Source organism: Mya arenaria, chromosome 9 (assembly GCF_026914265.1).
Source record: "Mya arenaria isolate MELC-2E11 chromosome 9, ASM2691426v1".
NCBI lineage: Eukaryota > Metazoa > Mollusca > Bivalvia > Myida > Myidae > Mya > Mya arenaria.
Genome location: NC_069130.1, coordinates 30,167,861 through 30,195,591, shown reverse-complemented (window position 1 = coordinate 30,195,591; position 27,731 = coordinate 30,167,861). Strand labels below are relative to the sequence as shown.

Sequence of the window (27,731 nt, the reverse complement as noted above, 5' to 3'; positions counted from 1 at the left end):
GTGTGTGGTAACAGAAGAAGGCGCTATGAGCATCTAGAACAGAGAAGTCTTGGGCAAAAGAATAATGCGCTATGAGCAGTAATCTAGAGGAGAGAAGTCTTGGGCAACAGAAGAATGCGCTATGAACAGTAATCTGGAGGAGAGAAGTTTTGAGCAAAAGAATAATACGCTATGAGCAGTAATCTAGAAGATATCAGTCTTGGGCAACAGAAGAAGGCGCTATGAGCAGTGATCTTGATGAGATAAGTGTGGAGCGACAGAAGAAGGCACTATGAGCAGTGATCTAGAGGAGAGAAGTGTGGAGCGACAGATGAATGCGCTGTGAGCAGTGATCTAGAAGAGAGAAGACTTGGGCTACAGAGGAGGGCACTATAACTAGTAATCTTGATTAGAGAAGTGTGAAGCGATAGAAGAAGGTGCTATTAGCAGTGATCTAAAGGAGAGAAGACTTGGGCAAAAGAAGTAGGCGCTATGAGCATTGATCTAGAGGAGAGCATGTAAGGGAACAGAAGAAGGCGCTATGAGCTGTGATCTTGATGAAATAAGTCTAGGGAAACAGAAGAAGGCGCTCTGGGCAGTGATATAGAAGAGAGAAGTGTTGAGCGACAGAAGAATGCGCTATGAGCAGTGATCTAGAAGAGAGAAGTGTGCAGCGACAGAAGAATGCGCTATGAAAAGTGATCTAGGGGAGAGAAGACTTAGGTAACAGAAGAAGGCGCTATGAGCAGTGATCTAGAGAAGAGAAGTGTGGAGCGACAGAAGAGTGCGCTATGAGCAGTGATCTTGACGAGAGAAGTGTTGAGCGACAGAAGAAGGCGCTATGAGCAGTGATCTAGAGGAGAGAAGTCTTGGGTAACAGAAGAGGCCGCAATAAGTAGTAATCTTGATGAGAGAAGTGTGGAGCGACAGAAGAAGGCGCTATGAGCAGTGATCTAGAGGAGAGTATGTGAGGGAAAAGAAGAAGGCGCTATGAGCTGTGTTCTTGATGAAAGAAATCTAGGGAAACAGAAGAATGCGCTATGAGCAGTGATCTAGAGGAGAGATGTCTTGGGCAACAGAAGAAGGCGCTGTGAGCAGTGATCTAGAGGAGAGAAGTCTTGGGCAACAGAAGAAGGCGCTATGAGCAGTGATCTAGAGGAGTAGAGGAGAGAAGTGTGTGGTAACAGAAGATGGCGCTATGAGCATCTAGAACGGAGAAGTCTTGGGCAAAAGAATAATGCGCTATGAGCAGTAATCTAGAGGAGAGAAGTCTTGGGCAACAGAACAATGCGCTATGAACAGTAATCTGGAGGAGAGAAGTTTTGAGCAAAAGAATAATGCGCTATGAGCAGTAATCTAGAAGATATCAGTCTTGGGCAACAGAAGAAGGCGCTATGAGCAGTGATATAGAGTAGAGAAGTCTTGGGCAACAGAAGAAGGCGCTTTGAACAGTGATCTAGAGGAGAGAAGAGTGGAACGACAGAAGAAGGCGCTTTGAGCAGTGATCTTGATGAGAGAAGTCTTATGCAACAGAAGAAGGCGTTTTGAGCAGTGATATAGAGGAGAGTAGTCTTGGGCAACAGAAGAAGGCGCTATGAGCAGTGATCTTGATAAGAGAAGTGTGGAGCGACCAAGAAGGCCCTATGAGCAGTATTGATGAGAGAAGTCTTGGGCAACAAACGAAGGCGCTATGAGTAGGCTTGATGAGAGAAGTCTTGGGCAACAGAAGAAGGCGCTATGAGCAGTCTTGATGAGAGAAGTCTTGGGCAACAAACGAAGGCGCTATGAGTAGGCTTGATGAGAGAAGTCTTGGGCAACAGAAGAAGGCGCTATGAGCAGTCTTGATGAGAGAAGTCTTGGGCAACAGAAGAATGCGCTATGAGCAGTAGTCTTGATGAGAGAAGTGTGGAGCGACAGAAGAAGGCGCTGTGAGCAGTGATATTGATGAGAGAAGTGTGGAGCGATTGAAGAAGGCGTTATAAGCAGTGATCTTGATGAGAGAAGTGTAGAGCGACCGAAGAAGGCGCTATGAGCAGTGATCTAGAGGTGAGAAGTATGGAGCGACAGATGAATGCGCTGTGAGCAGTGATATTGATGAGAGAAGTGTGGAGCGATTGAAGAAGGCGTTATGAGCAGTGATCTTGATGAGAAAAGTGTAGAGCGACCGAAGAAGGCGCTATGAGCAATATTGATGAGAGAAATCTTGGGCAACAGAAGAAGGCGCTATGAGCAGTCTTGATGAGAGAAGTCTTGTGCAACAGAAGAAGGCGCTATGAGCAGTCTTGATGAGAGAAGTCTTGTGCAACAGAAGAAGGCGCTATGAGCAGTGATCTAGAGGAGTAGATGAGAAAAGTGTGTGGTAACAGAAGAGCAGTGATCTAGAGGAGAGAAGGTAGGAGCAACAGAAGAAGGCGCTTTGAGCAGTGATCTTGAGGAGAGAAGTGTGGAGCGACAGAAGAAGGCGCTATGAGCAGTGATCTAGAGGAGAGAGGTGTGGAGCGACAGAAGAAGGCGCTATGAGCAGGGATCAAGAGGAGAGAAGTCTTGGGGAACAGAAGAGGGCGCTTTGAGTAGTAATCTTGATGAGAGAAGTGTGGAGCGACAGAAGAATGCGCTATGAGCAGTGATCTAGAGGAGAGTATGTGAGGGAATAGAAGAAGGCGCTATGAGCTGTGTTCTTGATGAAAGAAGTCTAGGGAAACAAAAGAATGCGCTATGAGCAGTGATCTAGAGGAGAGAAGTCTTGGGCAACAGAAGAAGGCGCTGTGAGCAGTGATATTGATGAGAGAAGTGTGGAGCGACAGAAGAAGGCGTTATGAGCAGTGATCTTGATGAGAGAAGTGTGGAGCGACCGAAAAAGGCGCTATGAACAGTATTATTGAGAGAAGTCTTGTGCAACAGAAGAATGCACTATGAGCTGTGATATAGAGAAGAGAAGTCTTGGGCAACAGAAGAAGGCGCTATGAGAAGTGATCTTGATGAGCTAAGTGTGGAGCGACAGAAGAAGGCGCTTTGAGCAGTGATCTAGAAGAGAAAAGACTTGGGCTACAGAGGAGGGCACTATGACTAGTAATCTTGATGAGAGAAGTGTGGAGCGATAGAAGAAGGTGCTATTAGCAGTGATCTAGAGGAGAGAAGACTTGGGCAAAGAAGAAGGCGCTATGAGCAGTGATCTTGATGAGAGAAGTGTTGAGCGACAGAAGAAGGCGCTATGAGCAGTGATCTAGAGGAGAGAAGTCTTGGGTAACAGAAGAGAGCGCTATGAGCTGTGTTCTTGATCAAAGAAATCTAGGGAAACAGAAGAATGCGCTATGGGCAGTGATCTAGAGGACAGAAGTATTGGGCAACAGAAGAAGGCGCTATGAGCAGTGATCTAGATGAGTAGAGGAGGGAAGTTTGTGTTAACAGAAGAAGGCGCTGTGAGCATTGATCTAGAGGAGAGAAGTAAGGAGCGACAGAAGAAGGCACTTTGAGCAGTAATCTAGAGGAGAGAAGTCTTTGGCAACAAAAGTAGACGCTATGAGCAGTCTTGATGAGAGAAGTCTTGGACAACAAAAGAAGGCGCTATGAGCAGTGATCTTGATGCGAAAAGCGTGGAGCCACAGAAGAAGGCGCTATGAGCAGTGATCTAGAGGAGAGAAGCCTTGGGCAACAGAAGCAGGCGCTATGAGCAGTGATCTAGAGGAGAGAATGAAAGTGAACAGAAGAAGGCGCTATGAGCAATTATCTAGAGGAGAGAATGTAAGGGAACAGAAGAAGGCACTATAAGCAGTGATCTAGAGGAGAGAATGTAAGGGAACAAAAGAAGGCGCTATGAGCAGTGATCAATAGGAGAATAGAAGTGTGTGGGAACGGAAGAAGGCGCTATGAGCATTAAACTAGAGAATATAAGTGTGTAGGAACGAAAGAAGGCGTTATGAGCAGTAATCTGGAGGAGAGAAGTGTGTTGGAACGGAAGAAGGCGCTATGAGCATTAAACTAGAAGGGAGAAGTGTGAGGGAAAATAAGTAGGCGCTATGAGCAGTGATCATGAGGAGAGAAGTTTGGAGCGACAGAAAAGACTTTATTAGCAGTGACATAAAGGAGAGAAGTGTGAGGGAGCAGAAGAACGCGCTACAAACAGTGATATAGGCAAAAGAAGAGTGAGGTGTCAGAAGGAGGCGCTATGAGCAGTGATCAAGAGGAGAGCGGTGTGGGACAACAGAAGAAGTCGCTATGAGCAGTGATCTAGAGGAGAGACGTGTGGGACAACGGAAGGAGGCTTTATGAGAGTGATCTAGAGGAGAGAAGTGTGAGGGTGGGGGATGCAGAAGAAGGCGCTTTGAGCAGTGATCTAAAGGAGAGACGTGCGGGACAACAGAAGAAGGTGCTATGAGCAGTGATCTAGAGGAGAGACGTGTGAGACAACAGAAGAAGTCCATGTGAGCAGTGATCTAGAGGATAGACGTGTGGGACAACAGAAGAAGGTGCTATGAGCAGTGATCTAGAGGAAAGACGCGTGGGACAACAGAAGGCCATGTTAGCAGTGATCTAGAGGAGACAATTAAGGGAAGAGAAGAAGGCTCTATGAGCAGTGATCTAGAGGAAAGACGTGTTGGACAACAGAAGAAGGCGCTATGAGCAGTGATCTAGAGGAGAGACGTGTGGGACAACAGAAGAAGGCGCTGTGAGCAGTGATCTAGAGTAGACAATGCTAGGGAACAGAAGAAGGCGCTATGAGCAGTGATCTAGAGGAGAGAAGTGTGGAGCGACAGAAGAAGGCGCTATGAGCATTTATCTAGAGGAGAGAAGTGTGGAGCGACAGAAGAAGGCGCTATGGACAGTGACTTAGAGGAGAGACTTGGTGGACAACAGAATAAGGCGCTATAAGCAGTGATCTAGAGGAGAGAAGTGTGAGATAACAGAATAAGGCGCTACGATCAGTGATCTAGAAGAGAGAAGTGTGGAGCGACAGAAGAAGGCGCTATGAACAGTGATATATAGGAGAGACGTGTGGAACAACAGAATATGGCCCTGTGAGCAGTGATCTAGAGGAAAGACATGTGGGACAACAGAAGAAGGCGCTGTGAGCAGTGATATAGAGGAGAGAAGTCTGGAGCGACAGAAGAATGCGCTATTGACAGTGATCTAGAGGAGAGACTTGTGTTACAACAGAATAAGGCGCTATGAGCAGTGATCTAGAGGAGAGAAGTGTGAGATAACAGAAGAAGGCGCTACGATCAGTCATCTAGAGGAGAGAAGTGTGGAGCGACAAAAGAAGGCGCTATGGACAGTGATCTTGAGGAGAGAAGTGTGAGATAACAGAAGAAGGCGCTATGGACAGTGATCTAGAGGAGAGACGTGTGGGACAACAGAAGAAGGCGCTAGGGGAGTAATGTGCATGCGAACTATACCTTTATGTTTATTGCAACGAAAGCAAATATATACAAAGAACGATTGTGGAATGATATAAGTCGGAGGGATTCTAGCGTCTAATTAAGCTTATTGTATTGCAGTTGGTATACATGACGGGACAGATCTAGACACGCGGTCAAATACTACCTGTAATCCATAATACTGTGAGGGTCGGTTCGAATTCTCTCTATCTTCGCACTGTCTCGCATTTTGCCACACCAAACCTTTTAGGTAGTAACATTCGAATTGCGTTACAATGCTCCAAATTGTACATTAGGTTAGGGCAAGAACTACTACTACGACTACCCTCAAAGTTGTGAGCAATATCATTCTCATTTACAGAAATACTAGTAGCGCAATAGGTTTGCAATTAATACAGGTTGATAAAAATGACAATATTAATTACAAACTTATTTTCCGATGACAAGGCTAGAAGAACATTGAATTAAATGTCAATGAATTTAGTTTAACAATCGAAATTGAATGATTTGTGTGTTAATCGCACTTTGCGGATTATCCAACACTTTGGCTAATCACCTTGGACAACAAATGAGGCGAGGCTAAAGAATATTAAGGAATATTGAATTAGGAACATGCACTGTCACATTTCAGCCATATTTCAGTTAGTTTCCACCGACCTGTGCTGCATTAAGAAAGTAGAGTTGGTTAGGAGTGTAGTCCAGCCCCGGGAGTTTCTCCTCTTCTCGCCCCCCTCGGGCACTCTCCACCCACTTCCGGTATGCCTGAAGAACGGATACATATAAGACAGTATCGCCCCATTATGCTATTTAACCTGGACGCATATCATAATCTTGTGTTGGCTTTGGACATATATAAGCTTTTTGACGTGTGTTGTTGTGTGAATGTATATTTTGTGCAAGAAGCAAATTCATGAAATTGAAACGGATTCAGTGTTGAAGAACCATACATTTCAAGATTGCAATTCGAGCAAAGCTCTGGAATAAGTACTTAATTTAGAAAGAATAAATATGAGTTATAATTAGGTAACAACTCAATTATGAAAATTGTTGTAAGCTCGCAATTTCATTTAACTATTGATATTTGCTTCATAAAGTTATATCCAGCGTAAGATATAGTTACGGCTTCAAAAGGACGTATTCATGTATAACACAGTGTTGAATTTAAGAGCACCAACTCCGATGAAGCTCAGATTCAATTTGGACAACACGTGTGCATGCACCACAGCACTATACTTGTACACACATCACGTAAGGTTCACTAATACACATAAATGGCTTCAAATGGAAACAATGAGCTGTTTAATTACGGCCAATAACTGACCTTATCAGAACGAATAAAACGCCTACCCAACCACATTATAGAATATATACTTGACTTAAGTTTCATTATTTCCGTCAATTAAAGGCCATGGACGGACAAAGTTGATTTACTTTCTATTAATTAAAAGGCAATAACTCTTGTGTTAAAGGCCCGTATCAGTTGAATCTTGAGTGTGCGTACTAAAGTACATTATTATTATTATTATTATTATTATTATTATTATTATTATTATTATTATTATTATTCATAGTTGACATCAATGCTAGTAGCTACATAGTACATACGCACGCTCTACTGCACTATGGTTGGAAGGAAACACTTAAAGTTTGAACATTTTCTGTTAAAACGTTATGTATAAATGACTTCAAATTAAAGGCCAATTACCGATTCCCCGACGAATCAATAAAAACATATAATCGTCTTCCGGGCGGTCCCGTGTGACAGTGATATACACTTGTGCATGTTAAAGAACCAGGGTATCTCTAACCAGGGTTTCATTATGTTTGTGCACTTTTCTCCAAAAAGCCTAATCTGACTAACAATCTTATCGGAGCACTCGCCGGATGAGCTTAAACACCACCATGGCCAATCTGACTAACAATCTTATCGGAGCACTCGCCGGATGAGCTTACACACCACCATGGCCAATCTGACTAACAATCTTATCGGAGCACTCGCCGGATGAGCTTACACACCACCATGGCCAATCTGACTAACAATCTTATCGGAGCACTCGCCGGATGAGCTTACACACCACCATGGCCAATCTGACTAACAATTTTATCGGAGCACTCGCCGGATGAGCTTACACACCACCATGGCCTATCTGACTAACAATCTTATCGGAGCAATCGCCGGATGAGCTTAAACACCACCATGGCCAATCTGACTAACAATCTTATCGGAGCACTCGCCGGATGAGCTTACACACCACCATGGCCAATCTGACTAACAATCTTATCGGAGCACTCGCCGGATGAGCTTACACACCACCATGGCCAATCTGACTAACAATCTTATCGGAGCACTCGCCGGATGAGCTTACACACCACCATGGCCAATCTGACTAACAATTTTATCGGAGCACTCGCCGGATGAGCTTACACACCACCATGGCCTATCTGACTAACAATCTTATCGGAGCACTCGCCGGATGAGCTTAAACACCACCATGGCCAATCTGACTAACAATCTTATCGGAGCACTCGCCGGATGAGCTTACACACCACCATGGCCAATCTGACTAACAATCTTATCGGAGCACTCGCCGGATGAGCTTACACACCACCATGGCCAATCTGACTAACAATCTTATCGGAGCACTCGCCGGATGAGCTTACACACCACCATGGCCAATCTGACTAACAATCTTATCGGAGCACTCGCCGGATGAGATTACACACCACCATGGCCAATTATCCTTTCAGCTTGATCGGGGAGTGTAAAAACAGGCAAAGTTTATGGTAGAACATAGCACAATGTAATTAGTTGAGAGGAATCTTGAAATGAGTCATTGGAAATGTGATGCAATTAGGCAATTAAACCAATGTCATTAGTGAGAGCATATATTATGCAACAATTCGGTAGAAATGATGTACATTTTTAATAGTGATAAGGAATGTCTTACTGCTAGCTTGTCAATGGTAATAGTATAATACGCGAGACAAAATATTAAACCAGCAGTCAATAGGAATGATAGTGAGAAGAAACTTGATGCTACATGTATAACTCATGACAGAATTCCTATTGACTAATACATGTAGCATCTCGTTTCGTCTCACTAATGACAGCATTCCTATTGACTAATACATGTATCATCTCGTTTCGTCTCACTAATGACCGCATTCCTATTGACTAATACATGTAGCATCTCGTTTCGTGTTACTAATGGCAGCATTCCTATTAACTAATACATGCAGCATCTCGTTTCGTCTCACTTATGACAGCATTCCTATTGACTAATACATGTAGCATCTCGTTTCGTCTAAATTGTGACAACATTCCGTCTTGACTAATACATGTAGCATCTCGTTTCGTCTCACTAATGACAGCATTCCCTCTTGACTTATGCATGCAGCATCTCGTTTCGTCTCGCAAATGACAGCATTCCTATTGACTAATACATGAAGCATCTCGTTTCGTCTCACTAATGACATCATTCCCTCTTGACTAATTCATGTAGCATCTCTTGACTAATACATGTAGCATCACGTTTCGTCTCACTAATGACAGCATTCCGATTGACGAATACACGTACCATTTCGTTTTGTGTCAATAATGACATCATTTCTATTGACCAATACATGTAGCATTACGTTTCGTGTCACTAATGACATCATTCATATTGACGAATACATGTAGCATTTCGTTTTGTGTCACTAATGACATCATTCCTATTGACTAATACGTGTAGCATCACGTTTCGAGTCACTTATGAGAGCATTCCTATTGACTAATACATGTAGCCTCTTATTTTGTGTCACTAATGACAGCATTTCTATTGACTAATAAATGTAGCATCACGTTTCGTGTCACTAATGACAGCATTCCTATAAACTAATACATGTAGTATCACGTTTCGTCTCACAAATGGCAGCATTTCTATTGACTAATACATGTAGCATCTCTTTTCGTCTCACTAATGACAGCATACCTATTGACTAATACATGTAGCATCACGTTTCGTGTCACTAATGACAGCATTCCTATTGACGAATATATGTAGCGTTTTGTATCACTAATGACATCATTCCTAGTGACAAATAAATGTAGCATCACGTTTCGTGTCACTAATGACAGCATTCCTATTGACTAATAAATGTAGCATCACATTTCGAGTCACTAATGACAGCATTCCTATAGACTAATACATGTAGTATCACGTTTCGTCTCACAAATGACAGCATTCCTATTGACTAATACATGTCGCATCTCGTTTCGTCTCACTAATGACAGCATTTCTACTGACTAAAACATGTAGCACCTCGTTTCGTCTCACTTATGATAGCATTCCTATTGATAAATACATGTAACACCTCGTTTCGATTCACTAATGACAGCATTCCTATTGTTGTTATACATGTAGTATCACGTTTCGTCTTACTAATGACAGCATTCCTATTGACTAATACATGTAGCATCTCGTTTCGTCTCACTAATGACAGCATTCCTATTGACTCAATAGGAATGCTGTCATTAGTGAGACGAAACGAGATGCTAAATGTATAAGTCAGTGATACGAAACGTAATGCTATATGTTTTAGTCAGTCGAGATGCTGCCATTAGTGAGACGAAACGTGATGCTACATGTACCAATCAATAGATATGCTGTCATCAATATGACGAAACGAGATATATGCTACACGTATTAGTCAATAGGTATGCTGTCATTAGTGAGATGAAACGAGATGCAACATGTATAAGTCAGTGAGACGAAACGTCGGCTACATGTTTAAGTCAGTCGAGATGCTGTCATCAGTGAGACGAAACGTGATGCTACATGTACTAGTCAATAGGAATGCTGTCATCAGTGAGACGAAACGAGATGCTTGTATAAGGCAATAGGAATGCTGTCATTAGTGAGACGAAACAAGATGCTACATGTATTAGCCAATAGGAATGTTGTCATTTGTGACACGAAACGAGATGCTACATGTATTAGTCAATAGGTATGCTGTCATTAATGAGACGAAACGAGATGCTACATGTATAAGTCAGTGAGCCGAAACGTGATGCTACATGTTTTAGTCAGTCGAGATGCTGTCATAAGTAAGACGAAACGTGATGTTTGTATAAGTCAATAGAAATGCTGTCATTAGTGAGACGAAACGAGATGCTACATGTATTAGTCAATAGGAATGCTGTCATCAGTGAGACGAAACGAGATGATACATGTATTAGTCAATAGGAATTCTGTCATTAGTGACACGAAACGTGATGCTACATGTATAAGTCAATAGGAATGCTGTCATTAGTGACACGAAACGTGATGCTACATGTATTAGTCAATAGGAATGCTGTTTTTAGTGAGACGAAACGAGATGCTACATGTATTAGTCTATAGGAATGCTGTCATTAGTGAGACGAAACGTGATGCTACATATATTAGTCAATAGGAATGTTGTCATTAGTGACACGGAACGTGATGCTGCATGTATTAGTCAATAGGAAGGCTGTCATTAATGACACGCAACGAGATGCTGCATGTATTAGCCAATAGAAATGGTGTAATAAGTGATAAGAAACATGATGATACCAGTCAATTTGACCGATGTATTTAGTTAGAGGACTTATGTGATGCTACTAGTCAAGATGATGATGTCATTTGTGAGAGGATACGTTACGATTCTGGCTAGGAGTAATATTGTTTTTTAGGGTATAAAATGTTGGAATGCTTTTGGGAAACAGCAAATACAACAGCGTTACTTGATTAAAAATGTTTCTTTCATACGCGGGTATTTGTGATATATAGAAATCTATTTATATTTTACCCAGAATGATTCCTTGATTCCACCGTTGTCAGCTATGTTTTCCCCTTGAGTGTTGATCCCGTTGATCTGGAAGTTAATATTTACGTTGAGAAGTACGTCTCGCGGTAAACTAGAAAGCTATATATCGTTGACAGTCGTGTCTTTGGCATAACATACTAGTATATCATCATTTGAAAAATCTATTATATTATAAATAGTAATTCGTTATAACAAATATGTCTGAAAAGTGTATATTTTGTTATACTGTTGTGTGTTATAAAAACAATATTTGAAATGGAATGACCGTACTTTTAAGACTGAGCAAATTTACAGAAAACCACTATCACTGCCAAAATATCTGTAAGGAATCTGTCCAATTGTGCACGAAGTGCAAGCCGGTCGATCTAAGGTAATAACAATGAAGGTCGTGGCAATGTACTACCGTCATGTTTCCTGTACCGGGAACCACGAAGCCATCATACTGGTCAATGATACATTGCGCCCGTTCCTTGAACCGCTCAGTGTCTTGTTCCGACCACCAAGATTCGAGGTTGCCGAACTTGTCGTATAAACGTCCTAGTATAGAAAATAAAACATAATGTACGCATTCGACTAAGCTTATTTCGGCCAAAATGTAACAAAACAAATGATGAAATGATACAAGAAATGGAATGCGAATAGGCAATTTCTCGTAATGCTGTTAAACAAGGTATCTGTTAGTTCACTGATACAAAAGCAGTTATTGGTACCTGCATCAGGATATAACACGTACCTCGATCGTCAAAGCCGTGCGTTATTTCATGACCGATAACGTACCCGATTCCGCCGAAATTCAAATATCTGGAACAGGGTAAAAACTTGCACAATATAATTAATCGTAAGCTATTCTTAGAAATCAAAGTCATTACTGAAAACCAATTCGAAACATGCAAAAGTTTGTGTATAATAATTTCTAGGAAAATCATTATCAGGGACGTAGCTATGTCCTTTTTTAAGTGCAGTGGCATTGTGTTGCTTCCTCTTAGCATGTGTTAGTTTTAAGATTGTCTGTATATTAAAACTGTTATTTTCGAACTTATTCAAGAACTAGGACGCAGAAACCGGTGCGTGTTTGCATGCATAGTTCATCTCAACTTATAATAAAGAAGCTGATATGGAGAAAAACAAGTATTTATGACGATTACGTCAAGAACAATTAATTAGCAAACTCACGCTGGCTGATCTTTGGAATAGAATGGCGGTTGAAGAATAGCCGCAGGAAACGCTGAGAAAGGAAAAATAAAGCACATATGACATTATCGTTTCGTTTATTAAATGTCCTTGCTAAACAGTCGTTCTAAATAAAGTATGCGTTCAATTATCCGTTTGAACATTCCTATTAATAAAATTATAATCCAATATTTACACTTCAACTTCCATTCCTTAAAGGAACTGCCTTTCGACAATGAGATAATTTTTTCGAGAAACTTTGCACAACATCTTCGGATCTGCTCGAATCGCGGGTAATTGCATATCTTGTTATTGTTTGTATTGTGTCAGCATGCCACGAAAAAACTTTAATCAAAATGCTAGAAAGCCTTAATTTTTGATATGTTAAATGAGTTTTTGCCATAAGCGTTTCAATTACACGTTTAAAGGTGATTTGAAGTGATTATTTATTCCCGCGTTGTTGTGACGTAATATGATAAACTGTATCCGGTAACGGTCGGGTCGTTCTAATTACAGAATTGGTAATAAAGAATTACTGTATGGTTTTCTGATATAAAATGAAGTATTTTTTAACAATCAATGAATTGGTGTAATTTAAAATATAAATCATGAATTGCGTGACTGATGTCATTATCGGGGATATGAACTCAGCTGGGCTAGTTAAAGTACGCGCGGAGTCCATCGGATTCCACACACTTAAACCAGCCTAAATGTATTCATACCCCGATAGTGATATCGATCACGTATTTCATTCCTCGTATATGTTCTATTAAGATAATAGTTAAGAACCGTTTCGAAATATATTAAGCAACTGAAATTGTAGCAACACTTTGGAAAATGTTTTTATACGAACATTGACATTTAATGGTAAATTTAGCCAGTCTTGTCTGGGGTTCACTAGTTTTAGTTCCAAACACATCTATTTTACAACAATTGTTGAACAAGATATTACAACATTATATTAATCACTCTCGTTGGCACGATTTTACGTGAGAGTGTGGTCTTGTGGTGTGAGGGAAACCGGAGAACCTGGAGAAACCCCACTTGTCCGGCTTGGTGACCACAAACCAAACTCACGAGCGCCCAAGCCGAGAATCGAACCGGTTCGCCTAGGTGAGAAGCTAGTGCGCTAACCACTGCGCTAACCGGACAACAGGTTCACTACAAAACTTCGTTTCTGTTATTATTTTTTCATGGAGTACCTGCAACTAAACGATTCATACTACAGACTGTACAACGACGCAAGCCTTATAATAGTACATGCAAACGTTAAGAAAAACTAAAACCATACCAGCATGCAGACTTAACAGGATATTGAAATACAGGTACATGGATTTAACTACACACCATACCATAAAGAAGTCTTATCTGGTTATTGTTATACATGCAAATATAACCAACTACAAATTAAACAACGGTACAGACTTACCTGTTGTTATAAAACATGTACATTTGATAACCTAAAAACTATACAGCACTGCAGTATTATCTGTTTGTTGTGATACATGTAAATTGAATGAAATAAAAACTTTACCAAAATGCAGGCTTACCTGATTATTGTAATACATGCTAATGGAAAATTACCGACAATACCACGATTCAGACTCAGCTTGTTATGGTAATACATATAAAATGGAATATAGGACAAACTAGTCAACGATGCGGACTTACCTGGTTATTATAATACACATACACAAACACCACAGCATATCGGGGGAGTGGTATAAACTTTATTACCGTAAGTTAATTGACACCAGAATAACCTATGTTTCAAGTTTAACTGGTGGTTGCCAAGCATGTGAAATAAATAAATTCCAGTAGAAAACCGCTGGTTATTTGATGATTGGAATACAAATGAATGCTAATGATCCCACAACCACCATAAAAATAATAAATATGTTTTATCCTTGTTTTTGGTTCTGTTAATCTCGCTAGTGTTGTATACGTACTTATGGAGTTAACACCGCTCATGTAGTAGGCGTTGACAGTCGCCGGAGACATGTGCCACCTTCAGAACATGTACACACATTATTCACATGTACTCAACCAAGCATCTTCAAAAGAGTATACACGTATACGTTTAATGTAAAACGTTTAACAAATGGTCAAACAAACCAATACCCGAGTAGTAAAACACTAAGATATAAAAGTACTTGAATTTGATTTAAAAGAAACATCAAGTCATGCATGACCAGTTGCATAATTCTCACTTACACATGAACAAGAACATAGGTAATGATGCGTATTTACTCAGATTTATCGTATGTCTTCCTCAATTTCTGGAGTGTTTCCACAACGCCCGCCTCACCGATGTTGACAAGAGTCTTGAGAGGGTCTTCCACGTCAATTGTAACCTATGAAAGACGGAAGTAGTCGTAAACAATGTTTTGGTTTAAACTACGTCTGTGTTAAGACTCTATAGATGCTCTCATAGACATAGCACCATCGATGTCGTACAGATATAGCCATGCTAGTTTTAAAGACATGTTGTCTTGAAAGTGGTATAGACATACTGTACATATCACCATTGAAGTGGTATACACGTAACACTATGATAGTGGTTTAGACATACTGTACATATCACCATTAAAGTGGTATACACGTAGCACTATGATAGTGGTATAGACATACTGTACATATCACCATTAAAGTGGTATACACGTAGCACTATAATAGTGGTTTAGACATACTGTACATATCACCATTGAAGTGGTATACACGTAGCACTATAATAGTGGTTTAGACATACTGTACATATCACCATTAAAGTCGTATACACCTAGCACTATGACAGTGATTTAGACATACTGTACATATCACCATTAAAGTCGTATACACGTAGCACTATGATAGTGGTTTAGACATACTGTATATATCACCATTGAAGTGGTATACACGTAGCACTATAATAGTGGTTTAAACATACTGTACATATCACCATTAAAGTGGTATACACGTAGCACTATGATAGTGGTTTAGACATACTGTACATATCACCATTAAAGTCGTATACACGTAGCACTATAATAGTGGTTTAGACATACTGTACATATCACCATTAAAGTCGTATACACCTAGCACTATAATAGTGGTTTAGACATACTGTACATATCACCATTAAAGTCGTATACACGTAGCACTATGATAGTGGTTTAGACATACTGTATATATCACCATTGAAGTGGTATACACGTAGCACTATAATAGTGGTTTAAACATACTGTACATATCACCATTAAAGTCGTATACACCTAGCACTATAATAGTGATTTAGACATACTGTACATATCACCATTAAAGTGGTATACACGTAGCACTATGATAGTGGTTTAGACATACTGTATATATCACCATTAAAGTGGTATACACGTAACACTAAGATAGTGGTTTAGACATACTGTACATATCACCATTAAAGTCGTATACACCTAGCACTATGACAGTGATTTAGACATACTGTACATATCACCATTAAATTCGTATACACGTAGCACTATGATAGTGGTTTAGACATACTGTATATATCACCATTGAAGTGGTATACACGTAGCACTATAATAGTGGTTTAAACATACTGTACATATCACCATTAAAGTGGTATACACGTAGCACTATGATAGTGGTTTAGACATACTGTACATATCACCATTAAAGTCGTATACACGTAGCACTATAATAGTGGTTTAGACATACTGTACATATCACCATTAAAGTCGTATACACCTAGCACTATAATAGTGGTTTAGACATACTGTACATATCACCATTAAAGTCGTATACACGTAGCACTATGATAGTGGTTTAGACATACTGTATATATCACCATTGAAGTGGTATACACGTAGCACTATAATAGTGGTTTAAACATACTGTACATATCACCATTAAAGTGGTATACACGTAGCACTATGATAGTGGTTTAGACATACTGTACATATCACCATTGAAGTGGTATACACGTAGCACTATAATAGTGGTTTAAACATACTGTACATATCACCATTGAAGTGGTATACACGTAGCACTATGACAGTGATTTAGACATACTGTACATATCACCATTAAATTGGTATACACCTAGCACTATAATAGTGGTTTAGACATACTGTACATATCACCATTAAATTGGTATACACCTAGCACTATAATAGTGGTTTAGACATACTGTACATATCACCATTGAAGTGGTATACACGTAACACTTTAATAGTGGTTTAGACATACTGTACATATCACCATTGAAGTGGTATACACGTAACACTATGATAGTGGTTTAGACATACTGTACATATCACCATTAAAGTGGTATACACGTAGCACTATGACAGTGATTTAGACATACTGTACATATCACCATTAAATTGGTATACACCTAGCACTATAATAGTGGTTTAGACATACTGTACATATCACCATTAAATTGGTATACACCTAGCACTATAATAGTGGTTTAGACATACTGTACATATCACCATTGAAGTGGTATACACGTAACACTTTAATAGTGGTTTAGACATACTGTACATATCACCATTGAAGTGGTATACACGTAACACTATGATAGTGGTTTAGACATACTGTACATATCACCATTAAAGTGGTATACACGTAGCACTATGACAGTGATTTAGACATACTGTACATATCACCATTAAAGTGGTATACACCTAGCACTATAATAGTGGTTTAGACATACTGTACATATCACCATTAAAGTGGTATACACGTAGCACTATGATAGTGGTTTAGACATACTGTACATATCACCATTAAAGTCGTATACACCTAGCACTATAATAGTGGTTTAGACATACTGTACATATCACCATTGAAGTGGTATACACGTAGCACTATAATAGTGGTTTAGACATACTGTACATATCACCATTAAAGTGGTATACACCTAGCACTATAATAGTGGTTTAGACATACTGTACATATCACCATTAAAGTGGTATACACGTAGCACTATGATAGTGGTTTAGACATACTGTACATATCACCATTAAAGTCGTATACACCTAGCACTATAATAGTGATTTAGACATACTGTACATATCACCATTAAAGTGGTATACACGTAGCACTATGACAGTGATTTAGACATACTGTACATATCACCATTAAAGTGGTATACACGTAACACTAAGATAGTGGTTTAGACATACTGTACATATCACCATTAAAGTCGTATACACGTAGCACTATAATAGTGGTTTAGACATACTGTACATATCACCATTGAAGTGGTATACACGTAGCACTAAGAGAGTGGTTTAGACATACTGTACATATCACCATTGAAGTGGTATACACGTAGCACTAAGATAGTGGTTTAGACATACTGTACATATCACCATTAAAGTCGTATACACCTAGCACTATAAAAGTGGTTTAGACATACTGTACATATCACCATTGAAGTGGTATACACGTAACACTAAGATAGTGGTTTAGACATACTGTACATATCACCATTGAAGTCGTATACACGTAGCACTATGATAGTGGTTTAGACATACTGTACATATCACCATTAAAGTGGTATACACGTAGCACTAAGATAGTGGTTTAGACATACTGTACATATCACCATTGAAGTGGTATACACGTAACACTAAGATAGTGGTTTAGACATACTGTACATATCACCATTAAAGTCGTATACACCTAGCACTATGACAGTGATTTAGACATACTGTACATATCACCATTAAATTCGTATACACGTAGCACTATGATAGTGGTTTAGACATACTGTATATATCACCATTGAAGTGGTATACACGTAGCACTATAATAGTGGTTTAAACATACTGTACATATCACCATTAAAGTGGTATACACGTAGCACTATGATAGTGGTTTAGACATACTGTACATATCACCATTAAAGTCGTATACACGTAGCACTATAATAGTGGTTTAGACATACTGTACATATCACCATTAAAGTCGTATACACCTAGCACTATAATAGTGGTTTAGACATACTGTACATATCACCATTAAAGTCGTATACACGTAGCACTATGATAGTGGTTTAGACATACTGTATATATCACCATTGAAGTGGTATACACGTAGCACTATAATAGTGGTTTAAACATACTGTACATATCACCATTAAAGTGGTATACACGTAGCACTATGATAGTGGTTTAGACATACTGTACATATCACCATTGAAGTGGTATACACGTAGCACTATAATAGTGGTTTAAACATACTGTACATATCACCATTGAAGTGGTATACACGTAGCACTATGACAGTGATTTAGACATACTGTACATATCACCATTAAATTGGTATACACCTAGCACTATAATAGTGGTTTAGACATACTGTACATATCACCATTAAATTGGTATACACCTAGCACTATAATAGTGGTTTAGACATACTGTACATATCACCATTGAAGTGGTATACACGTAACACTTTAATAGTGGTTTAGACATACTGTACATATCACCATTGAAGTGGTATACACGTAACACTATGATAGTGGTTTAGACATACTGTACATATCACCATTAAAGTGGTATACACGTAACACTAAGATAGTGGTTTAGACATACTGTACATATCACCATTAAAGTCGTATACACGTAACACTATGATAGTGGTTTAAACATACTGTACATATCACCATTAAAGTGGTATACACGTAGCACTATAATAGTGGTTTAAACATACTGTACATATCACCATTAAAGTGGTATACACGTAGCACTATGATAGTGGTTTAGACATACTGTACATATCACCATTGAAGTGGTATACACGTAGCACTATAATAGTGGTTTAAACATACTGTACATATCACCATTGAAGTGGTATACACGTAGCACTATGACAGTGATTTAGACATACTGTACATATCACGATTAAAGTGGTATACACCTAGCACTATAATAGTGGTTTAGACATACTGTACATATCACCATTGAAGTGGTATACACGTAACACTATAATAGTGGTTTAGACATACTGTACATATCACCATTGAAGTGGTATACACGTAACACTATGATAGTGGTTTAGACATACTGTACATACCACCATTAAAGTGGTATACACGTAGCACTATGACAGTGATTTAGACATACTGTACATATCACCATTAAAGTGGTATACACCTAGCACTATAATAGTGGTTTAGACATACTTTACATATCACCATTAAAGTCGTATACACCTAGCACTATGATAGTGGTTTAGACATACTGTACATATCACCATTAAAGTCGTATACACCTAGCACTATAATAGTGGTTTAGACATACTGTACATATCACCATTGAAGTGGTATACACGTAGCACTATAATAGTGGTTTAGACATACTGTACATATCACCATTAAAGTGGTATACACCTAGCACTATAATAGTGGTTTAGACATACTGTACATATCACCATTAAAGTGGTATACACCTAGCACTATAATAGTGGTTTAGACATACTGTACATATCACCATTAAAGTGGTATACACCTAGCACTATAATAGTGGTTTAGACATACTGTACATATCACCATTAAAGTGGTATACACGTAGCACTATGATAGTGGTTTAGACATACTGTACATATCACCATTAAAGTCGTATACACCTAGCACTATAATAGTGATTTAGACATACTGTACATATCACCATTAAAGTGGTATACACGTAGCACTATGACAGTGATTTAGACATACTGTACATATCACCATTAAAGTCGTATACACGTAGCACTAAGATAGTGGTTTAGACATACTGTACATATCACCATTAAAGTCGTATACACGTAGCACTATAATAGTGGTTTAGACATACTGTACATATCACCATTGAAGTGGTATACACGTAGCACTAAGATAGTGGTTTAGACATACTGTACATATCACCATTAAAGTCGTATACACGTAGCACTATAATAGTGGTTTAGACATACTGTACATATCACCATTAAAGTGGTATACACGTAACACTAAGATAGTGGTTTAGACATACTGTACATATCACCATTAAAGTCGTATACACCTAGCACTATAATAGTGGTTTAGACATACTGTACATATCACCATTGAAGTGGTATACACGTAACACTAAGATAGTGGTTTAGACATACTGTACATATCACCATTAAAGTCGTATACACGTAACACTATGATAGTGGTTTAGACATACTGTACATATCACCATTAAAGTGGTATACACGTAGCACTATAATAGTGGTTTAAACATACTGTACATATCACCATTAAAGTGGTATACACGTAGCACTATGATAGTGGTTTAGACATACTGTACATATCACCATTGAAGTGGTATACACGTAGCACTATAATAGTGGTTTAAACATACTGTACATATCACCATTGAAGTGGTATACACGTAGCACTATGACAGTGATTTAGACATACTGTACATATCACCATTAAAGTGGTATACACCTAGCACTATAATAGTGGTTTAGACATACTGTACATATCACCATTGAAGTGGTATACACGTAACACTATAATAGTGGTTTAGACATACTGTACATATCACCATTGAAGTGGTATACAACTAGCACTATAATAGTGGTTTAGACATACTGTACATATCACCATTAAAGTGGTATACACGTAGCACTATGATAGTGATTTAGACATACTGTACATATCACCATTAAAGTCGTATACACCTAGTACTATAATAGTGGTTTAGACATACTGTACATATCACCATTAAAGTGGTATACACGTAGCACTATGATAGTGGTTTAGACATACTGTACATATCACCATTAAAGTCGTATACACCTAGCACTATAATAGTGGTTTAGACATACTGTACATATCACCATTAAAGTGGTATACACGTAGCACTATGATAGTGGTTTAGACATACTGTACATATCACCATTAAAGTGGTATACACCTAGCACTATAATAGTGGTTTAGACATACTGTACATATCACCATTAAAGTGGTATACACGTAGCACTATGACAGTGATTTAGACATACTGTACATATCACCATTAAAGTGGTATACACGTAACACTATAATAGTGGTTTAGACATACTGTACATATCACCATTGAAGTGGTATACACGTAGCACTAAGATAGTGGTTTAGACATACTGTACATATCACCATTGAAGTGGTATACACGTAGCACTAAGATAGTGGTTTAGACATACTGTACATATCACCATTGAAGTGGTATACACGTAGCACTAAGATAGTGGTTTAGACATACTGTACATATCACCATTGAAGTGGTATACACGTAGCACTAAGATAGTGGTTTAGACATACTGTACATATCACCATTGAAGTGGTATACACGTAGCACTAAGATAGTGGTTTAGACATACTGTACATATCACCATTGAAGTCGTATACACGTAACACTATGATTGTGGTTTAGACATACTGTACATATCACCATTAAAGTGGTATACACGTAGCACTAAGATAGTGGTTTAGACATACTGTACATATCACCATTGAAGTGGTATACACGTAGCACTAAGATAGTGGTTTAGACATACTGTACATATCACCATTAAAGTGGTATACACGTAGCACTATAATAGTGGTTTAGACATACTGTACATATCACCATTAAAGTCGTATACACGTAGCACTAAGATAGTGGTTTAGACATACTGTACATATCACCATTAAAGTGGTATACACGTAACACTAAGATAGTGGTTTAGACATACTGTACATATCACCATTAAAGTCGTATACACCTAGCACTATAATAGTGGTTTAGACATACTGTACATATCACCATTGAAGTGGTATACACGTAACACTAAGATAGTGGTTTAGACATACTGTACATATCACCATTAAAGTCGTATACACGTAACACTATGATAGTGGTTTAGACATACTGTACATATCACCATTAAAGTGGTATACACGTAACACTAAGATAGTGGTTTAGACATACTGTACATATCACCATTGAAGTGGTATACACGTAGCACTATAATAGTGGTTTAGACATACTGTACATATCACCATTGAAGTGGTATACACGTAGCACTAAGATAGTGGTTTAGACATACTGTACATATCACCATTGAAGTGGTATACACGTAGCACTAAGATAGTGGTTTAGACATACTGTACATATCACCATTGAAGTGGTATACACGTAGCACTATGATAGTGGTATAGACATACTGTATATATCACCATTGAAGTGGTATACACGTAGCACTATGATAGTGGTTTAGACATACTGTACATATCACCATTGAAGTGGTGTACATGTAGCACTAAGATAGTGGTTTAGACATACTGTACATATCACCATTGAAGTGGTATACACGTAGCACTATAATAGTGGTTTAGACATACTGTACATATCACCATTGAAGTGGTATACACTTAGCACTAAGATAGTGGTTTAGACATACTGTACATATCACCATTGAAGTGGTATACACGTAGCACTATGATAGTGGTTTAGACATACTGTACATATCACCATTGAAGTGGTATACACGTAGCACTATGATAGTGGTATAGACATACTGTATATATCACCATTGAAGTGGTATACACGTAGCACTATGATAGTGGTTTAGACATACTGTACATATCACCATTGAAGTGGTATACACGTAGCACTATGATAGTGGTATAGACATACTGTATATATCACCATTGAAGTGGTATACACGTAGCACTATGATAGTGGTATAGACATAGAGGCATCATAGTGGTACATACATTGCGCCAGCAGTGTGGTTTGTTCATAGAACAATGATAGTAACATACATAGAGCCATGCTATTGGTAAAGAAATAGAGTTATAAAAGTGGTATAAACTAAGCCCAAAGGGTCTGGTTAAGACACAGAGCCATAATAGGGGTACATAGAACATCATAAAAGAAATACATACATCCCTGAAAGTGGAAAAGACAAAGAGCCATGCTAGTGGTATATACTAAAAGGCATGGTAGTGGAATAGACAAATGGCCATGGCAGTGGTAAAAACATAGAGCCTTGATAGTGGTATAAACAAAGACCCATTATAGTGATATAGACCTAAATGCATGGAAGTGAAATAGACATTGGTCCATGATTGTGGTAAAAACATAGGGCCAGGTTAACGGTGAATACATAGGGCCATAATAGTGGCGAATTCATAGGGTCATGAAAGTGGTAAAGACATATAATCATGATAGTGGCATAGACTAAAAGGCATGTTAGTGGAACGGACAAAGGGCCATTATAGTGGTAAGACATAGAGCCATGATAGTGGTATAGACATAAATCCATGGTCGTGGTATAGACATAAAGGCAAGACAGTGGTAAATACATAGAGTCATAATAGTGGTAAAGACATAGACTCATGATAGTGGTAAAACATGGAGCCATGGTAGTGACATGATAGTGGAATAGACTTGAGACATGATAATGGTATAAACATAGAGCCATGACAGTGGTAAAGACACGGATCCATGGTAATGGTATAGACAAAAAGCCATGATAGTGGTATAGGCACAAAGTCTTGATAGTGGTATAGACACAGATCCATGATAGTGGTATAGACACAGATCCATGATAGTGATATAGACACTAAGCCATGATAGTGGTAAAGACACAAAGCCATGATAGTGGTATAAGCACAAAGTCATGATAGTGGTATAGGCACAAAAACATGATAGTGGTAAAGACAAAAAGCCATGACAGTGGTAAAGACACAAAGCCATGATAGTGGTGTAGGCACAAAGTCATGATAGTGGTATAGGCAAAAATTCATGATAGTGGTATAGACAAAGAGCCATGATAGTGGTAAAGACACAAAGCCATGATAGTGGTATAGGCACAAAGTCATGATAGTAGTATAGGCACAAAGCCATGATAGTGGTATAGGCACAAAGTCATGATTATGGTACAGACACAGAGCCATGACAGTGGTATAGACAAAAAGTCATGATTATTGTATAGACACATAGCCATGATAGTGGTCAAGACACAAAGCCATGATAGTGGTATAGGCACAAAGTCATGATAGTGGTATAGGCACAAAGCCATGATAATGGTATAGGCACAAAGTCATGATTATGGTATAGACACAGAGCCATGATAGTGGTAAAGCACAGATGCATGATAGTGATATAGGCACAAAGCCATGATAGTGGTAAAGACACAAAGTCATGATAGTAATACAGACAAAAAGTCATGATTATTGTATAGACACAGAGCCATGATAGTGGTATAGACACAGAGCCTCGATAGTGGTATAGACACAAAGCCATGCTAGTTGTAAAGACACAAATCCATGATAGTGGTATAGGCACAAAGCCATGATAGTGGTATAGGCACAAAGCCATGCTATTGGTAAAGACACAAATCCATGACAGTGGTATAGGCACAAAGTCATAATAGTGGTATAGGCACAAAGTCATGATAGTGGTATAGGCACAAAGCCATGATAGTGGTATAGGCACAAAGTCATGATTATGGTATAGACAAAGAGCCATGATAGTGGTATAGGCACAATGTCATGATTATGGTAAAGACACAGAGCCCTGATAGTGGTATAGACAAAAAGTCATGATTATGGTATAGACACAAAGCTATGATAGTGGTATAGGCACAAAGTCATGATAGTGGTATAGGCACAAAGCCATGATAGTGGTATAGGCAAAAAGTCATGATTATGGTATAGACACAGAGCCATTATAGTGGTAAAGACACAGATGCATGATAGTGATATAGACACAAAGCCATGATAGTGGTAAAGACACAAAGTCATGCTAGTGGTGCAGACAAAATGTCATGATTATGGTATAGACACAGAGCCATGATAGTGGTATAGACACAGAGCCTCGATATTGGTCTAGACACAAAGCCATGCTAGTGATAAAGACACAAATCCACGATAGTGGCATAGGCACAAAGCCATGATAGTGGTATAGGCACAAAGCCATGCTAGTGGTAAAGACACAAATCCATGACAGTGGTATAGGTACAAAGTCATGATAGTGGTATAGGCACAAAGTCATGATAGTGGTATAGGCACAAAGCCATGATAGTGGTATAGGCAAAAAGTCATGATTATGGTATAGACACAGAGCCATGATAGTGGTATAGACACAGAGCCTCGATAGTGGTATAGGCACAAAGCCATGATAGTGGTATAGGCACAAAGTCATGATTATGGTATAGACACAGAGCCATGATAGTGGTATAGACACATAGCCTCGATAAATGGTAAAGACACAAAGCCATGATAGTGGTAAAGACACAAAGTCATGCTAGTGGTACAGACAAAAAGTCATGATTATGGTATAGGCACAGAGCAATGATAGTGGTATAGACACAGTGCCTCGATAGTGGTATAGGCACAAAGCCATGCTAGTGGTAAAGACACAAATCCATGATAGTGGTATAGGCACAAAGTCATGATAGTGGTATAGACACATAGCCTCGATAGTGGTACAGACACAGAGCCTCGATAGTGGTATAGACACAAAGCCATGATAGTGGTATAGACACAAAGCCATGATAGTGGTAAAGACACAAAGTCATGCTAGTGGTACAGTCAAAAAGTCATGATTATGGTATAGGCACAGAGCAATGATAGTGGTATAGACACAGTGCCTCGATAGTGGTATAGGCACAAAGCCATGCTAGTGGTAAAGACACAAATCCATGATAGTGGTATAGGCACAAAGTCATGATAGTGGTATAGACACATAGCCTCGATAGTGGTACAGACACAGAGCCTCGATAGTGGTATAGACACAAAGCCATGATAGTGGTATAGACACAAAGTCATGATTATGGTATAGACACAGAGCCATGATAGTGGTATAGACACAGAGCCTCGATAGTGGTACAGACACAGAGCCTCGATAGTGGTATAGACACACAGCCATGATAGTGGTATAGACACAAAGTCATGATTATGGTATAGACACAGAGCCATGATAGTGGTATAGACACAGATCCATTATAGTAGTACAGACACAGAGCCATAATAGTGGTATAGACACAAAGCCATGATTATGGTATAGACACAAAGTCAGGATAGTGTTATAGACACAGATCCATGATAGTGGTACAGAAACAGAGCCATGATAGTAGTACAGACACAGAGCCATGATAGTGGTATAGACACAAAGCCATGATGGTGGTATAGACACAAAGTCAGGATAGTGTTATAGACACAGATCCATGATAGTGGTACAGACACAGAGCCATGATAGTGGTATAGACACAAAGCCATGATAGTGGTATAGACACAAAGTCATGATTATGGTATAGGCACAGAGCCATAATAGTGGTATAGACACAGATCCATGATAAGTGGTACAGACACAGAGCCATGATAGTGGTTTAGACACAGAGCCAAGATAGTGGTATAGACACAAAGTCGTGATAGTGGTATAGACTCAGATGGATAATAGTGGTAAAGACAAAGATCTTTTATTTCACGAGTGTCATAGAAAAACATATTTTCACGAGTGGCGAAGCCACGAGTGAAAATGTAGTTTTTTATGATTACGAGTAAAATTAAATACGATCTTACACTGAAATAAACAAATTTTCTTTTATGCTTATTTTCGGAGTTTTATTTGTTTTTTTTTATTTATTTCTGAATTACCCCCTGTTTTGAAAAGGGTGGGCTTTACGCTGCTACCAGTGGAACGACCCTCATGCATAATTATAGCTGTCAACTTTTCTACTTTCGGTTTGCTGAGAAATAGTTCTCTGCTATTCATTGTTATAGCTTAATATTCTCTCGTTTTTTATTGCAAAACTTTATGAACAGTAAACAATGAAGTATTATTAGTGCACATATTTTCCAAAAAATAATGAAAACACTTTTTATTTTAAGATGGGCATGAATACATAACCAAATTACTACGTCGCTATTTAAAGAATGAAAATTTGGAAGGTCAAATGTGTAAGCAAAACAAATGTGGATACTCATTGGATTTTAACCATTCTTCTTAGTTTAAGCCTGCATGTACGCGTGTTTTTATAGTAAGTTAATATTCAGTCATCTTACTGTCAGAGACCAGTCTGTTTCGCTTTAAAATGTTTGTTTTCCAGATAAAGAGTAAATGCCACGCTAGTTTGTCGACACATTTTGAGTTGTGGGTGGGGTAAAAAATACCAGATCTATCTGTAAATTGTTGTGTGAATTCTCCAGGAAGCTCATTTTACGTACTACAACGGCAAACAGTTCAAAATGCATTTGAACGATGATATAAAATCTTATTTATGCTCGAACAGTTGTTTTTGTTTGTAATTTGTTTGGTATGAAAGCAAATGTTCGAACATTCAGCTTCAAAGATCAGTAAAATGTTTGATAAACGGGATAACCGGTGAAAAACGGTTAGTTGTTAATTTCCA

The 27,731-nt window shown here is 38.7% G+C and overlaps 1 protein-coding gene across 4 annotated transcripts in view; it reads right to left on the bottom strand.

Annotated features, from left to right (window-relative positions):
- The window catches only part of LOC128202976 (membrane metallo-endopeptidase-like 1), a 55,023-nt gene that overhangs the window by 14,775 nt on the left and 12,517 nt on the right, over nucleotides 1-27,731 (bottom strand). For 2 of the 4 annotated variants that reach the window (XR_008255831.1, XM_052904193.1), the window contains exons 15-22: nucleotides 14,604-14,707; nucleotides 14,303-14,361; nucleotides 12,357-12,408; nucleotides 11,917-11,984; nucleotides 11,587-11,720; nucleotides 11,166-11,231; nucleotides 6,012-6,116; nucleotides 5,521-5,597 (exon numbers count right to left, since the gene is read on the bottom strand). Coding sequence is in view for 2 of the 4 variants with exons in the window: in XM_052904193.1 (XP_052760153.1) it covers nucleotides 5,521-5,597; nucleotides 6,012-6,116; nucleotides 11,166-11,231; nucleotides 11,587-11,720; nucleotides 11,917-11,984; nucleotides 12,357-12,408; nucleotides 14,303-14,361; nucleotides 14,604-14,707 (665 nt within the window). In the remaining 2 variants the exon portion in view is untranslated. The remainder of the gene's footprint in view (nucleotides 1-5,520; nucleotides 5,598-6,011; nucleotides 6,117-11,165; nucleotides 11,232-11,586; nucleotides 11,721-11,916; nucleotides 11,985-12,356; nucleotides 12,409-14,302; nucleotides 14,362-14,603; nucleotides 14,708-27,731) is intronic. The other 2 variants (XR_008255832.1, XM_052904194.1) reach the window with 1 other exon arrangement.